The sequence below is a fragment of the Zingiber officinale genome, chromosome 4B (genome assembly GCF_018446385.1).
Source record: "Zingiber officinale cultivar Zhangliang chromosome 4B, Zo_v1.1, whole genome shotgun sequence".
Taxonomy (NCBI): domain Eukaryota; kingdom Viridiplantae; phylum Streptophyta; class Magnoliopsida; order Zingiberales; family Zingiberaceae; genus Zingiber; species Zingiber officinale.
Window position 1 is genome coordinate 79,451,555 of NC_055993.1, and position 16,067 is coordinate 79,467,621.

A 16,067-nucleotide genomic window follows, 5' to 3' on the forward strand; every position below is an offset into this window, starting at 1 on the left:
TTTTTTTTTTTTTACTTGACAGAGAGATACCACCTGTTGCACCACATGTCAAACAGTTGTTTGTGCACGTTTCAAATTCTGTTTTTTATTCATTCATTAATTCATATTGTTAATTATTATTATTGCGACGGTGAGGGCGAAAGACTTGGCCACCGACACTTTCCTTTGGTTTTTCCACAAGAACTTTGTCATCATCGACCATCATTTTTAAGGAAATAATAATTGAAGACTAATGAGTGTCGTATGTGTATGCGTTTAATTCTCAAAAAATAATTGATGTGATCTAATTTGGTGGATCGTCTCAATCATCCAAATTATGCAAATTATTTATCTCCTATTGTCGAACCTAATCCGACATGACTGAGCAACTAATTAAAATGACACTCAAACAGTCAGTTTGAATAATGGTTGTTGAATTGGTCCAAATATTTGAGAATATTTCCTTCACCTACTATGAACCATTTCAATATTCCTCTTCCATTTTTTGAACTTGATTAAAATTAATCTAATTATTAAAATAGTTCCAATATTATTATAATAAAGATAGAAGGTACTTTGATACTTTTTTAATATAGAACGACACTCTTTTAATGATAATAAAAGATATTCTTTTTATTTTTTTTCTCAAACCAACATCATTTATATGTTTTTTAGCATATGAATCCTCACACAAGTTTAATTTCAAAAACACGAAGTTTCAATTCTTGTCATCATGATTATCAATTAACCTTGAATAAATGAAATTAATCAAACTCAACACTTTTTCAACTCCATTAGAGAGAGAAAGAGAGTGTGTTCAATCCATGAGCCGCTGACGCAGCAGCTATAAGCGTCGTCATGTTCTTTGCCTGTCGGCGGACGCCTCAAAACAGAGTCCAGATCCTCTGCGCCCGCCTCCCGTGCGCCCTCTGCGCCCGTCGCTACGCGACAAAAAATCCACGCGCTAAGCACGTGCGTTTCTCCGCTCCAATAATAAAACTCAACTCCAACGCACATATATCGCTTCCTGCTGATCGGTCTGTTGACCGATCAGCAAGAATGCTGATCGGTCAGAAGACCGATCAGCAGGAATGCTGATCGGTCTGACCGATCAGCAGGAATGCTGATCGGTCTGACCGATCAGCAGGAATGCTGATCGGTCTTGCTGACCGATCAGCATTCCAGCAGGATTTTCATACGCAACTTACAATGTTATCTTTCTCACTGCAAGACTAGGCAACCTTCTGCAAGGTTACAAGTAGCTCGATCGATAGGGGCTAATGACTGAAATGAGGTTTCCTTTTTCTCTTCCAGCTTGATCTTTTCCTTCGTAGACTCCTCTAGTCCAAGGGCCCCAAAGATGTAGTCTTCCACTTCTTTGAACCTTGCCTCCGAAAGAGAGACCTCAGCTAATAGCCTCCAAGCATATTGCTCTGTTGCCTCTTCGAAGTCTTTCTTGCGCTTCAGCACCATATGCCCACTGATCTCCCACACAGTAGGGTTCACTTGAGTCTCTAGGATCTCCTCACTCACTTCGCCCAAGGCTTGTTTTTCGGCATAACACTGCCAGAATGATACGATAAATAATACCTCTTTATTGACTGATAAATCTAAGAGCTATATTTTGAATATGACTAGTAAGTTCATGTGATCAATAGAAGTTTACCTGGGGAAAGAGAAAGATCCTCCAGCCTGAATCAGAAATAAGAACATTAAATGGGATATTGTTCTCTTGAAGACACTTGCAAGACTTGGAAACTACATCAGATAAGTCTTTCAAACTAGTTCCTCCCTCGTAAACAAGGCCCCTCACTGGATAGTTCAGCAATAGTGAGATCTTCACTCCACCATGGCACAGCAGACCTTTAGCAATTGGAACTCTTTGAGTAGGAGCTCTCTCCACAGGAAAAGGTATGGACAAAAAAGAAAAAAAAAAAAAAGTTAATAAAGCAAATCCTGCTGGAATGCTGATCGGTCAGCAAGACCGATCAGCATTCCTTCTGATCGGTCTGCTGACCGATCAGAATTCTTGCTGATCGGTCAATAGACCGATCAGCAGGAAACGATATGTGTGCGTTGGAGTTGGGTTTTATTACTGGAGCGGAGAAACGCACGTGCTTAGCGCGTGAGTTTTTTGTCGCGTAGCGACAGGCGCAGAGGGCGCACGGGAGGCGGGCGCAGAGGATCTGGACTCCTCAAAACAAATCTACCGTTGCAGATAAAAAAGTTACTTTTTATACCATCGATTAAACGTTGTTTTAATTGCACAATTAACAGATGCTTCCGGACGAGAACGCATCGCTTACTCGCCGGGCGATCGGGGAACTGCCGGATCCATCTGTTGGTGGTGTTGGGTGTCGCCGATCGATCGAGTCGCCTTCGTTGATTTGGATCACAAGGCAGCTCAGACGTCGCCTTCGCAGCAGCCCTGTCGGTCGTTCTTCCGCAGTTGATCGGTCCTTTTTTACTCCGCTTCGCCCTTTCCAACTCCAAAGTCATCTTTTTTTCGCCGCCCCCTTTCTGGTTTTTTACTGATCCGGTTGGCGGAGTGCAAGTAAGAAGCAAGGAATAATAAGTGGTGGTGGGATTGGGAGAAGGGCAGGTGTCGCTGGCATCACATTGCTTTAGCGGAAGGCAGAGAGATTTGAGTGAGAGAGAGAAAGGTGGTTACTTTCGCCTCCTCGACTGCGCGCTCAAAGAGGGAGAAGGAGCCGAGGGATTCGACCATGGTGCTCCAATGATCATTGTTGCAGTCGCCTTGATTTGAATCAAGTAGCTGCCTTCATTAAGTTGAAGTAAACCCTGTTGCCGACGCATGGAGGCGAGCGCGGGGCTGGTCGCTGGCTCTCACAACCGCAACGAGCTCGTCGTCATCCGCCGTGATGGGGAATCGGGGGTAATTTCTGCGTCTTCTCCTTCTTCATTAATTTCTCGGTTTCTTGCGGCAAGATCTGATTTTTTTTTTTTTTTTTCAATCGATGTTTTTTGGATTGCAGCCAAGGCCGCTGCAACAGCTGAGTGGGCAGGTCTGCCAGATCTGCGGCGACGACGTTGGCCTCACCGTCGGTGGTGATCTCTTCGTCGCCTGCAACGAGTGCGCGTTCCCCATTTGCAGGACTTGCTATGAGTACGAACGCCGGGAGGGGAACCAAGTCTGCCCTCAGTGCAAAACAAGGTTCAAGCGGCTCAAAGGTAAATAAAAGAAAGAAAACTAAGTGAGGAATCCCTAATTCACCTCCCTGCTTCCATTTCACCAGATCTACCTGAAATTTTCTCGTTTAATTTAGCATTATATCATTCAAAAACATGAAAGTTTCCTTTCACTAGATATTGTAGCACAGTAGATCCATGTGGTAATGATCATTCTTGTAATAGATTCTGCAATGGTTTTACCCCTCCTAATTCACTTGTTGTCCTTGATCTTTTTTCACTTCGATCTTACTTGCATCAGATTGTTGGATTCATAGCATTTGTACTTGCAGGGTGCCCGCGTGTGCCTGGTGATGAGGAAGAGGATGATGTTGATGATCTCGAACATGAGTTTGACTGGGGAGATGATCATGACTCACAATACTTGGCGGAGGCCATGCTACACAGCCGCATGAGCTACGGTCGACATGGTGACATAAACAACCCTCATGTGGTTCGTCCTATGCCACAAGTCCCTCTTCTCACCAATGGAGAGATGGTATCATCGAATCACACAGTACTGTTTGTTATTTTGGACTCAGTAGTGCAATTCAGTTCTGGTGAATGAATTCCTACTTTGATTCTACAGGTCGATGACATTCCTCCAGAGCAGCATGCTCTTGTTCCTTCTTTCATGGGTGGTGGAGGGAAAAGGATTCATCCTCTTCCCTTTCCCGATCACAATGTTCCAGGTATTTGCATTACCTTTGGGATCTACACCTTATATAAACTGAACTAGCACGATGTCTGGCTCATTAGATCTTCTTGTATAATTTTGATTGATAACAAAGCACTTTCTTCACAGTGCAACCTAGATCCATGGACCCTTCAAAGGATCTTGCTTCTTATGGATATGGGAGTGTGGCATGGAAGGAGCGGATGGAGACATGGAAGCAAAAGCAAGAGAAATTTCAGATGGCCAGGAGCAACGGCGGTGATAAAGGCTGGGATAATAATAATGATGAATCTGATTTACCATTGTAAGCCCCAACACTAGTTCAATTTCTAAAACTTTGAGAATCATGTTATAATAACTTCCGATAATTGTTTGATCCACTTTTCCATTGTCGTGTGTTTATTCTGAAATTCAATTTGACTTTCAACTTATCTCTGTAGAATGGATGAAGCTAGGCAACCATTGTCAAGAAAGCTACCGATCCCTTCTAGCAAAATAAACCCATACAGAATGATCATCTTAATTCGACTTGTAGTTGCTGGGTTTTTCTTCCATTATCGGATTACCAACCCTGCGAAAGATGCATATCCATTGTGGCTCATATCAGTCATCTGCGAAATCTGGTTTGCCTTGTCTTGGATTCTTGATCAGTTTCCCAAGTGGCTTCCAATAGAGAGGGAAACTTATCTTGATAGGTTGTCCTTGAGGTAATTGATGCTGTCACCGTGAAATCTCATTGTTCACTTAGTCAATGTCTTCTTAATTGTTCTGTTCATTCATGTTGTTAGGTATGAAAAAGAAGGGCAACCTTCTCAATTGGCTCCAATGGACATATTTGTGAGTACAGTTGATCCAATGAAGGAACCCCCTTTAATCACTGCAAACACTGTTCTCTCGATCCTTGCTGTGGACTATCCAGTGGAAAAAGTATCCTGCTATGTCTCAGATGATGGTGCTGCTATGCTGACATTTGAAGCATTATCTGAAACATCTGAGTTTGCAAAGAAATGGGTTCCATTTTGCAAGAAATTCAATATAGAGCCACGTGCACCAGAGTGGTATTTTCAGCAGAAGATAGATTATCTGAAGGATAAGGTTCATCCTTCATTTGTAAAGGAAAGAAGAGCAATGAAGGTACAAAATAGTAATTACTATCAGTGGTGAAAGTATGCATTCAATTTGTGTTACTTAAATTGCTTCTGCTTTCAGAGAGAATACGAGGAATTTAAGGTACGAATAAATGGCCTCGTTGCAAAAGCACAAAAGGTACCTGAAGAAGGGTGGACAATGCAGGATGGAACACTATGGCCTGGAAATAATGTCCGCGATCATCCAGGCATGATTCAGGTAAATCTTGTGTTTTCTTCATTTCTTTTTGGCTGGAAGTATGCATTGTTTTGCCAATTCAATTTCCCTTATATTGCTGACATCTATATAACGTTTAGGTCTTCTTGGGGCAAAGTGGTGGGCATGATGTCGATGGGAATGAACTTCCGCGCTTGGTTTATGTCTCAAGAGAAAAGAGACCTGGTTTCAATCATCATAAAAAGGCTGGAGCCATGAATGCTTTGGTGAGCAATTGTTCTTTATGAGTATCTTCCTGAATATCAAAATAGCTGCAGGTCTGCTCACTTTCCTGTAATGCATTTGGCAGGTCCGAGTCTCCGCCGTACTTACAAATGCACCTTATCTGCTGAATGTCGATTGTGATCATTACTTCAACAACAGCAAGGCAATACGAGAAGCAATGTGTTTTATGATGGATCCACTTGTGGGAAAGAGAGTATGCTATGTGCAGTTTCCTCAGAGGTTCGATGGTATTGATCGACATGATCGATATGCTAATCGGAACATTGTGTTTTTTGATGTAAGTGTTAACTTGTGATATCTGTTACATATCCAATAAAAGTTTATGCATTTGCATGGTTTGAGAACTAATACAAAGGCATGATTTAGATCAATATGAAAGGTTTGGATGGGATTCAAGGACCTATTTATGTCGGCACTGGATGTGCTTTCAGAAGACAAGCGTTATATGGAACTGATGCTCCGAAGAAAAAGAAGCCCCCAAATAGGACTTGCAATTGCTGGCCTAAATGGTGCTGCTGTTTTTGCTGCTGCACTGGTAGCAGGAAGAAGTCAACAAAAAGTAAGCAGGAAAAGAAAAGGTCTGGTTCTAAAAGTATTGAGATTGCAGGACCAGCACATACTCTCGAAGGCATCGAAGAAGGTGTTAGAAGTATGTCTACGCAATCAAATTTTTTTTGAATACTTCATATCGTACTTTTGCATTTAACAATCTTTTAGTATTTTTATGGTATCTTCTAGTTCTGGTAACCATATAGGAGATAATGCAGTTCTTGAAGAACATATCTAGTTGTCTATTTACTCATTCTCTACTTTTCATTATTCTCCTTAAATATCTTTTAGTAGAAGACTTAGAATAGGCCACATCATACAACTGAATAGATACAGGGCAATCATTCAAGTGTTGTCCTTAATATATATTGTAATGTTGTCGTCTTGTTTAATTATTTAAACATTGGGAACGATGATTAAGCGGATATCATGATTATAAGCTGCGTGAGAATATATCAGAAATATATATGGTCCTATTATGAAGTTCCATTTGCTAACCTTTTGTCTATTCACAGGCAATGAGATTCAAAAACAAAATATGACAGTTGAGCAGAAGTTGGAAAAGAAATTTGGGCAGTCTCCTGTTTTTGTTGCATCTACTCTCCTAGAGAATGGCGGAACGCTGAAAGGTGCTACTCCATCTTCTTTGTTAAAGGAAGCTATTCATGTTATTAGCTGTGGCTACGAAGACAAGACAGACTGGGGAAAAGAGGTGCTTCATCTTATCTTTAAAGTTTTTCTAGTTTACAGTCAGGACACTTTCATAATTTTCTATGCATTTTTCTTGCTGCAGATTGGGTGGATCTATGGTTCTGTTACTGAAGATATATTGACTGGTTTCAAGATGCATTGCCATGGGTGGAGGTCTATCTATTGTGTGCCGTCAAGAACTGCATTCAAAGGTTCCGCACCTCTTAATCTTTCGGACCGTCTTCACCAGGTTCTTAGGTGGGCACTTGGTTCCGTCGAAATTTTCTTGAGCAAGCACTGCCCTCTATGGTATGGATACGGAGGCGGGCTTAAATGGTTGGAAAGGATGTCATATATCAATGCTACCATCTACCCCTGGACATCAATTCCTCTTTTGGCATATTGTACCTTGCCTGCTGTTTGCTTGCTCACTGGAAAATTTATCACCCCAGAGGTAAACTTCCTGTCCCTTTTTCGTATTTATGTGTGATTCTTTATTTGTCTACTGAGGCTTAACAATGATATAGCCCTGCTTAAGCTTAATATAGATTCATATAGCCGACTTTAATGTGATAAAAGCTTTGGTTGTTGTTGTTATTTACCATGACTTATACATGTGTGTTCTAAATTGCAGCTCTCTAATGTAGCAAGTCTTTGGTTCTTGTCACTTTTCATTTGTATCTTTGCGACGAGCATCCTTGAAATGAGATGGAGTGGCGTTGCCATTGATGACTGGTGGAGAAATGAACAATTTTGGGTTATTGGAGGCGTTTCCGCGCATCTGTTTGCTGTGTTTCAGGGACTTCTAAAGGTTCTCGCTGGTATAGACACCAATTTCACTGTGACTTCAAAGGCTGGTGATGATGAAGAATTCTCCGAGTTATACACGTTCAAGTGGACCACATTGCTCATCCCTCCCACAACATTGCTCATTGTGAACTTCATCGGTGTCGTAGCTGGTGTCTCTAACGCGATAAACAATGGATATGAATCCTGGGGGCCTTTGTTCGGGAAACTCTTTTTCTCCTTCTGGGTGATCGTGCACCTCTATCCTTTCCTCAAAGGTCTCGTCGGGCGCCAAAACAGGACACCAACAATTGTTATTGTCTGGTCCATTCTCCTTGCATCGATCTTCTCATTGCTCTGGGTACGAATCGATCCGTTCTTGCCAAAATCAGATGGTCCACTCCTGGAGGAATGTGGATTAGACTGCAACTGAGTAGGAGAGTCCCTATCAGAATGTTCTTGGAGTTCACCTCTCTTGTCAGCATTGTCTCACACAGGATTTCACATGACATTCGCACAACAGGTTTCATTTACGATAGGAAGACAGTATGCTAGTGTTCCCCCCTCTGTTCTATATTCTAACTCCAGACTCGTACTTGTTTGTGCAAGATCCACATGCAGCCGCAAGTTTAGCTCTTCAGAATCAGTAATCGGATGAATGGCAAGAGATGGTTCATCTTGTTCAAGCTTTGTTTCAGTCGCTCTGTACATTGATTCTTTGCAATAAGAGCATGCCTTCGTCGATACACTCGCGGTGAAGGGGGCTCATCAGACATTCTGTTGGTTGGTTTCCCCTCCGGGGGATTATTTATATCTAGATATGAAAAGAGAGAGTTTCACAGTATGTATTTTATTTAGTTGCACATCATCATCTGTAACTATCTCAGAGAAGCTTGTGTAGCTGTATGTTAAAAGCCTACGCCCCATGAACTATAGCTGTGTTTGTGTTTCAGCCATGTGTTTGATCATTTCCCAAACGTATTTAAAGACTGATAATGATTTGTAATTTAAGATATTTCGGAAGTGTGCTCGCCTAACCTGCGCCCGCCTCCCGTGCGCCCTCTGCGCCCGTCGCTACGCGACAAAAAACTCACGCGCTAAGCACGTGTGTTTCTCCGATCAGCAAGAATGCTGATCGGTCAGCAAGACCGATCAGCAGGAATGCTGATCGGTGTTGCTGACCGATCAGCATTCCAAGCAAACTTTTTTTAATTTTTTTTATTTAAAAAAATAAAATAAACCCTAAACCCTAAAATCCTAAACCCTAAACTCTAAACCCTAAACCCTAATACATATAATAATTATACAAGTCCAATATACTTCGATCCATATTAATCCTAATAAAAAAAGAGTAAATACTTTTTTTAAAAAATTAAAAAATTAAAAAAAATTTGCTTGGAATGCTGATCGGTCTTGCTGACCGATCAGCATTCCAAGCAAACTTTTTTTAATTTTTTTTTTTAAAAAAAGTATTTACTCTTTTTTATTAGGACTTGTATAATTATTATATGTATTAGGGTTTAGGATTTAGGGTTTATTTTATTTTTTTAAAAAAAAAAATTAAAAAAAGTTTGCTTGGAATGCTGATCGGTCAACAAGACCGATCAGCATTCCTGCTGATCGGTCTGCTGACCGATCAGCATTCTTGCTGATCGGAGAAACACACGTGCTTAGCGCGTGGGTTTTTTGTCGCGTAGCGACGGGCGCAGAGGGCGCACGGGAGGCGGGCACAGAGAATCCGGTCTCCTCTTTAAGGGGAAGCAATTGAATGTAAAATCATAAATGAGTTGAGTTGGGTCAAATTTTTGAGATGTTTCAATTTATTTGATAAGATAATTAAATTAAATTAAACCATCAATTAAGTCATTGAAATAATAGTTTAAGTTTAACTTTAATTTGATATGTTTAGAAACTTTTAATTCAAATTTTTTAAACTTTTATTTATAGAATGAATACAAAATTTAATTTTTATTTTTTATCAAAATAATATGCCAACAAGCACCGTCCATCAAGACTCAATTTACTTTGATGATCAATAAATAAAAAACATTCATGAGACTATCGATCACCTCCGATATCTTAGTGAACTTGTCTCTTATTTTATTGAAAACTGAAAAATCACAGTATGTAATACCAGATTAAAAATCATATTCACAATTCACAAGATAACCAGGACAATGCCAAAAATCAAAAGATAAAACTAAGAATCCATTAACTCTCTTCCTCAGAACCAATAGCTAACATGCATCAAAAATGAATAAAAATAAGTTAATGCTTATAACACACATGAGGCTAGAGTCAACATCCAAGGGTCACCTCCCCTGTTGTTTGAACTTGGATGGAAAAATTGAGGGAAAGGAGAGAAATCTTCAAAATACTACATAAAAGAGCTCCATCATTTTTATACATTTTTTTTTGTCACTTTCCCTCTTTTCCCTTTATCTTACATCTAAGTAATCACGCTTGAGTGTATATCTATGTGCTATCATATGTGGCGGTGTTTGAGAGTTGTTGTGTAGTGATTGTTATTCCATGGTGTATCAACCTTGAGGAGGTTCCAAACTTGGATCCTCTGGGAAATTTAAACTCACACTATTTGTAAAGATCCAAATTCTAGTCATTTTGAAAAAATTACATAAATATCAATTCTACTAAATCATCAATAATAAATTTGCAGATTAAACATGCAAGTTCTATTTAAAAAAAAAAAAACTCATGTGCAGCCTCAATTGCATCATAAAAATAGTGTGATGAATCCAGACACAGAAAGTGCTTATATGAGGCTTGAATGAAATGAGAACTGTTTGACACATAACAACACTTCCCTTACCAAAAAATGATACGAAAGCCAAGCCATAAAAAACCTATTTTTAATTGTGTTTACTACAGAGAACCAAAAATAGAATCCACAGACAAATCAATTTATGATGGCATAACTTGGAAGTAGTTTCAAACATAAAGGAGAAAACCAGATTTTAACAATGAGAAACCAGCAAAGAATAGAGGAAGTCCCTTTAGTAGGAAGTATGCTGAACTCTAGATATCAAAACAACCATGAAATAGCATCAATGTGTAAAATCAGATACTCTAGCCAACAAGTAAGCTTCTTAGTCATTACACATGGTTTTAATAATTTGTACAGTTCAAAGTTGAATCCAATCATGTAGATGCCTAGGCTGAGTTTAATTTCATCTTAAGAAATGTTGTCTTTCTGAATGCAGTCAACATAGTCTTTAGATGAATATCATATTATCATGAATTGTACAAGCAGGGATATATTGAAAGGCTCATAGTTTGTGGAGTCAAACCTTCAGCAGGTACATGTCATGCATATGAGAAAACAGTAGAAAACTTCCGACTGGCAAAGCCATTTTCATTTTTCTAAAGGAAAAGAAATAACTATATGTACAAGAGAAAGGAAACTCCTACAAGATAAACATTTCATCTCTGAACAAGAAAACAACCAACAATTTCCTAAATCCTAATTCCTAACCCTAAAAAAGATGGACTCAGAAGACTCCTGATAACAACAGCAAACATCAGAAAATATTTGCAAATAAGTAAAGTAGCAAATATAAGATAATTTCTCAAACCCATTCATCAAAGATGGTACGACTGGATCAGCAGATAGATTGTGGCATTGATTGAATCTATTTTTCAATTGAATTTAATATAACAAATTCCAGATGATTGCAATGAGGATCAACAAACATGAGTACAACCAAGAGGCATATTCGTTCATTTATTATTTTATTTGTAGGAATATAGCATTGTTACAACACTATCTTTCAGGAAGATATGTAATGTCCTCTCCAATTGTAGGACAAACCACCATTCTTCAGAGGTTGAACAAATCTATCAGTGTTTAATGAATAAATCTATCAATGTTTAATAAAGAATTGACTCCATATTGCTGATCTAATAGAAAGGAAGTGGAAATGTGCTCGCTTGACATCGGGTAAGTTGGCAAAAAAAAAAAAAAAATGTTGCCCATAATTCAAGGAGGAAGAATTCCAAACCCGTACTTCAAGGAGGTGGTGGCTGATGTTGAATTTGCCTGAGGAGAAGCGATCTGGAACTGTTAATAGAGGCTAAGAAGCAGCAAATGTGTTCTTCGAGGTCCTCGAGCTGGTTGAGGAAGCTAGGATGATTTCTGCGGAACTGACGCAGTACCTCCTCGATTTGATGTTGCTGCCCCCTCCCGCTCTCCAAACCCAGCCGCACCAGGTCCCGGTCACTCTCCACGTTCGCGTGCAATCTCGCCACCAGGCGCTCGATAGTCTCTAGGTCGTTGTTAAGCACGTACGCCCCACGCGAGGCAGCGTCGAGCTGGGCCATGTAATCACGTTGCCGCGGCCTCGATCCTCCACGCAGATCTCTTGTAGGAAGACATCCGCCGATAACGATGGACGGCCCGACCATGATGACGACTATCGCGTGAGTAGCCAAAACCGCCCCAGCGACGGCGAGGCCAACTGTAAATAAGATCAAGCCGGCGCCGATCCCTCGGGTGGCGCGGTATGCCAGCCGGCGCTTCCGTCGGGCCTTGAAAAGACGGAGGTCCAGCTGCTGCTTGAGGTTCGAGAAGCAGCCGCGCATTCCGTGGAAGCTAGATTCCTCGCTAGATGAAGGAACCGGGAAGGGGTTACCACACAGATCGAATTCCAGGAGCCTATCGAAGGCCCAATCGCACTGGTGGTGGGTCAGGAAAGCGTGATGGCCATCGGCGGAGGGGAGGAGATCGATCAGCTCGCCAATTGGCGCATACATTGCGCGAGCGCGATCGACGATGCGGCGGAGCGACAGGCAGACTAGGGAGGTATTCTCGCTGCTGTCGAAGTAGTCAGAAATGAGGCGGGTCAGGTGATTGGGTGTCGCGCCGCGAAGGGCTTCCTCGATGGAGGCCCGATCCGGCTGAAGGACGCGCTCAATCAAGCCGTCCGGCGACGGCGTTCCGGCCGAGTGACTCGCCTCCCCCTCCTCCGAATGATGGCGGTGAATCGTATACCATATCTCCTTGTAGGAGTTGGTGTTGACAGCATGCATATACGCGGTGCTGAGGTTGATGGTAGCAGAGGCGGGTGAGACGGCGGCGGATGCCGCTGCAGACGTCGTCGTGGCACCACGATCGGAGAGGGGGCTGCGATCCGTACTCCGATGCCGACGGTGACTCTGCCCATTGATCCCTTCACCTTCTTGCTCCTGCTCCTCCTCCTCGCCGGAACCTGCGGCGAGGTCAGAAGAGATCCATGTCCGGAGTATTATACGATTAGGAATTGTTGTTACCTGTAGTGGCCGGTGATGGAGCAGATTGGGGATGCCCTCCTCTTGATCTGCCGCTGAAGCAATTCATGGAGAATCGAGTAGAACTGGTCAGAGAAGAGGTTTCATTTATTAAGCAGGGTTTGATTCCTTGATTCGGATAGAACGAAAGCATTTGATCATATTTATTAATTATAAATAATTCGGGCCGACATTTTGACCATTTATAAAAGAAAGTTGCATTCTAATTTCGGATGGATGCATGGCTTATATTTTGGTCAAATGGAACTTGCTCATCCACGATCAAGTCCGACTTAGTTTTGTTCGTACCAGTAGTTGGTGTGGTTTATCCTAATCATCAAATTTAAATTTTAATGAATAATAACTGAATTAAAATTAGATATATTATTAATCTAATATTATTATCGAGTACGTAGGGTTAACTAATCTGATAGATTTAGAGGACCAAAATATCATGTTGAAGTCCAGCTAGGTTGATAGCTGGTAGAAGGAAGTTCAGTTGGATTGATAACTAGTTGAAATTCAGATTGGTTAAGATCTGGTAAAAAAAAGTTCAATTGAGTTGATAACTGGTTGAAATCCAAATTGTTTGAGATATGCAAGAAGTCCTAGTGGATCAAGGGATCTGACATCAAGGAAGTCTGTCATTGGTAAATATGGTAAGCACTGGAGGAGAGTGATCCAGTGAGGATGAGTCCCAATTAGGGACATTAGGCGTAAGTCCAATTTAGGTCTATTTCAAAAATCTAAATTGAGATCGTGACTAGATCCTGGTCTCGAGGAGACAAGATCTAATTAATAATACTAAATTATTATTGTGCTGACTTTGTTTTCTATGTTAAATATATTATTGCCTAGACTAACTCTTTGTTGCAGAAAAGAAGCTGGAAAAAAAGGTGGTCCGGGCGCTTGAAAGGGATCCGGACGCCCGAATTCCGAGCGCCCGGACAAGCTTCCCACAGGGAACGCCCTCGGGCGGGTGCCTGGCCAGGCACCTGGGCGGTCCGAGCACCCAGAGTTGCTCCAGGTGCCTGGACAAAGGAAATTTCATCTGTACATTGAGTTAGAGTGCGACGACTAGCTGCCCCACGTTAACGGTCGAGGCGCCCGGAGGTGAATAAACTTTGAGGATGAAGTTTGACGAGAGCTCATCATGTCAGCACAGTCCAAGCGCCCGGGAGAGGATCCAGGCGCCTAGATGAGGCTATAAAAGTAGCCTTCAACCTGCAGCTTTAGAACATCAATCTCTACGACTTTCATACTCGCACGTTGCTCCGAAAAGGTCTTCGGGATATCTAAAAGTTGCACCGACAACCTATTAGTACCCCAAGGTAGTTTTGATGTGATCAAACAAGTTAAGTTAGGTCTTGTTGTGTTTAACCTTGTGTCTAAGTGTGCAGGACCTTAGGAGCACAGAAAGTCGAGCAAAACACATAGCTAGCGAGAAGGACGGCACGGGAGAGAGCCGACGGGCTTGATGCGTCTGAGGGACGAGGTGCTGCGAAAGAGTACATGGGCGGGCGAGAAGGAAGCGCGCGGCGTTTCCGAGGGACGAGAAGCCAGAGCGGAAGGTTGCTCGAGAAGGTCGGAAGTTGGGTTCGGGTGAGCCCTATTCCGGATGGCCGAAATCACCCAAGCGAGCAAAGCTGGAGTAGAGGGCCCTTTCGGGCGCCTGGAACCCAAATGTTATCATAATCGACGTGGACTTTGATCGACGCATCGGGGATAGAATTCTATCCCACTCCAGGCGACTAGAATCCTTCCAAGCGCTCCGACCAAGGCTATAAATACAGCTTTGGTCCAGAAGCTAGAATAGAACAAGCAATTACTGAAACAACACTTGTGCGCTTTCCTTTCTAGTTTAGCTTCATTTTTCTGTGCATAAATTGTTGTAAAGAGGCTTCTCCGCCTGAAGGATAATTTAGTGCGATTCATTTCCTTGGATTAACAACATCCCCGGTTGTAACCAAGTAAATCCTCTGAGCCTCTGCTTTTTCAGTTTATTTAATTGTTTTATACAAGTGTTCTTTTAAGTCCGAGAAGGGTTTGTTTTTTATTTGTGCAGGGCTATTCAACCCCTCTTCTACTCGGTCAACAGTTCTAACAAGTGGTATCAGAGTTAGGACGCTTCAGGAGGACTAACCGTCGATCGAAGCACCAAATCAATGGTCGGACAAAGAATATATCCATCGAAATTCGAGGGGGAGTTCGCTAGCTAGAAAAAGAGAATGCAGGTATTCTTTAAAACCGACTTTGAATTACTTTTAATAATGAAGTTCAGTTTTGTAGCATCCGAGAGTAAGGAAGAATACCAGTGGATGAAGAAGGAGTAGGGCGACTACGTAGCAAACGACAAAGCAGAGTTCATCTACTGAGCATCATTCCGCAACAAGAAGTCAACCGGGTCGGCACCTATAACTAAGTAAAGGAGCTTTAGGAGAAGTTCCTTGAGCTACACGAAGAGAAGTCCGAAGCCAAGCTCGCGATACAAGACTTACTTCGCAACCAGCTCACCAACCTACAATTTGAAGAAGATGAAACGATTGCACACCTTCACTTGAGGATTGAGGAGCTCATCACTGTTAGGATCGTTCGTACTCGGCTAGAGAGGGGGGGTGTGAATAGCCGCCCCAAATTCTCGCGTTCTTCCTACAATTAGGGTTAGTGCAGCGGAAACTAAATGCAGAAAGAAAACAGGAGAAGAAATCAAACCTCTACGCAAGGATGTAACGAGGTTCGGAGATGAAACTCCTACTCCTCGGCGTGTCCGTAAGGTGGACGAAGCCTATCAATCCGTCGGTGGATGAGTCCCCGGAAAACCGGCTAAATCAAACTCCTTGTGGGTGGAGAAACCTCGCCACAATCACTTGCAACAGCAAGCTAAGAGTACAAGAGAATAGCAAGAACAAAATACAACAGGAATGTAAACACAGCAGCTTGCCTTCTCGTCGACTGGGGTCCCGGATGAAGTAGCAACTTCACGGACAGATGCAACAAGCAACTCAGCAGCAGCTGATCCAGTCGTGGAATGAAGCTCACGCGAAGCTTCGACAAGGAGGAGCTCAACAAAGCTCAAGCACAACAGCACTTCGCAACAGGAAGGAAGAAGAAGAAGTAGTCGCGGCCGACCCCTTTATTCCTGCGAAGAAGGCACAAGAACTAGCGTGCTACGCAACGCGGCTAGAACGACCGATCGCTTCACCGATCGGTTCGGGCCTCTGATCGATCGCGGGGACCGATCAGGCCTGGTGATCGGTCCCGGACCGATCGAGAAACTCCTGCAGAGTTGCCCAACTCTCCAGTGGAATCTGATCGGTCCGGACCG

At 42.3% G+C, this 16,067-nt stretch overlaps 3 protein-coding genes across 4 annotated transcripts; 1 reads left to right on the forward strand and 2 right to left on the reverse strand.

The window, feature by feature from the left end:
- Window positions 1-1,183: 1,183 nt before the first annotated feature.
- LOC121978328 (GDP-L-galactose phosphorylase 1-like) lies at window positions 1,184-2,278 on the reverse strand. Its single transcript, XM_042530688.1, has 3 exons — window positions 2,220-2,278; window positions 1,646-1,946; window positions 1,184-1,542 (listed from the first exon to the last, which is right to left on the reverse strand). The coding sequence occupies exons 1-3, from the start codon at window positions 2,276-2,278 to the stop codon at window positions 1,201-1,203; spliced, it is 702 nt and encodes a 233-aa protein (XP_042386622.1). The 3' UTR covers window positions 1,184-1,200.
- Window positions 2,234-8,411, forward strand: LOC121975233 (probable cellulose synthase A catalytic subunit 5 [UDP-forming]). 2 transcript variants are annotated; one of them, XM_042526757.1, is made up of 14 exons: window positions 2,234-2,875; window positions 2,976-3,171; window positions 3,462-3,667; window positions 3,758-3,860; window positions 3,974-4,148; window positions 4,285-4,551; window positions 4,633-4,978; window positions 5,054-5,191; window positions 5,290-5,415; window positions 5,499-5,711; window positions 5,801-6,083; window positions 6,499-6,695; window positions 6,777-7,127; window positions 7,308-8,411. In XM_042526757.1, exons 1-14 carry the CDS (start codon window positions 2,795-2,797, stop codon window positions 7,890-7,892), a joined length of 3,267 nt encoding a protein of 1,088 aa, XP_042382691.1. In that variant the 5' UTR covers window positions 2,234-2,794; the 3' UTR covers window positions 7,893-8,411. The 2 variants fall into 2 exon arrangements, with proteins under 2 accessions (XP_042382691.1, XP_042382692.1); XM_042526758.1 differs by having other exon boundaries at window positions 5,801-6,074.
- A 2,798-nt stretch (window positions 8,412-11,209) lies between these two features.
- LOC121975234 (UPF0496 protein At3g19330-like) lies at window positions 11,210-12,873 on the reverse strand. Its single transcript, XM_042526760.1, has 2 exons — window positions 12,746-12,873; window positions 11,210-12,684 (listed from the first exon to the last, which is right to left on the reverse strand). Exons 1-2 carry the CDS (start codon window positions 12,810-12,812, stop codon window positions 11,486-11,488), a joined length of 1,266 nt encoding a protein of 421 aa, XP_042382694.1. The 5' UTR covers window positions 12,813-12,873; the 3' UTR covers window positions 11,210-11,485.
- Between the last annotated feature and the right edge of the window lie 3,194 nt (window positions 12,874-16,067).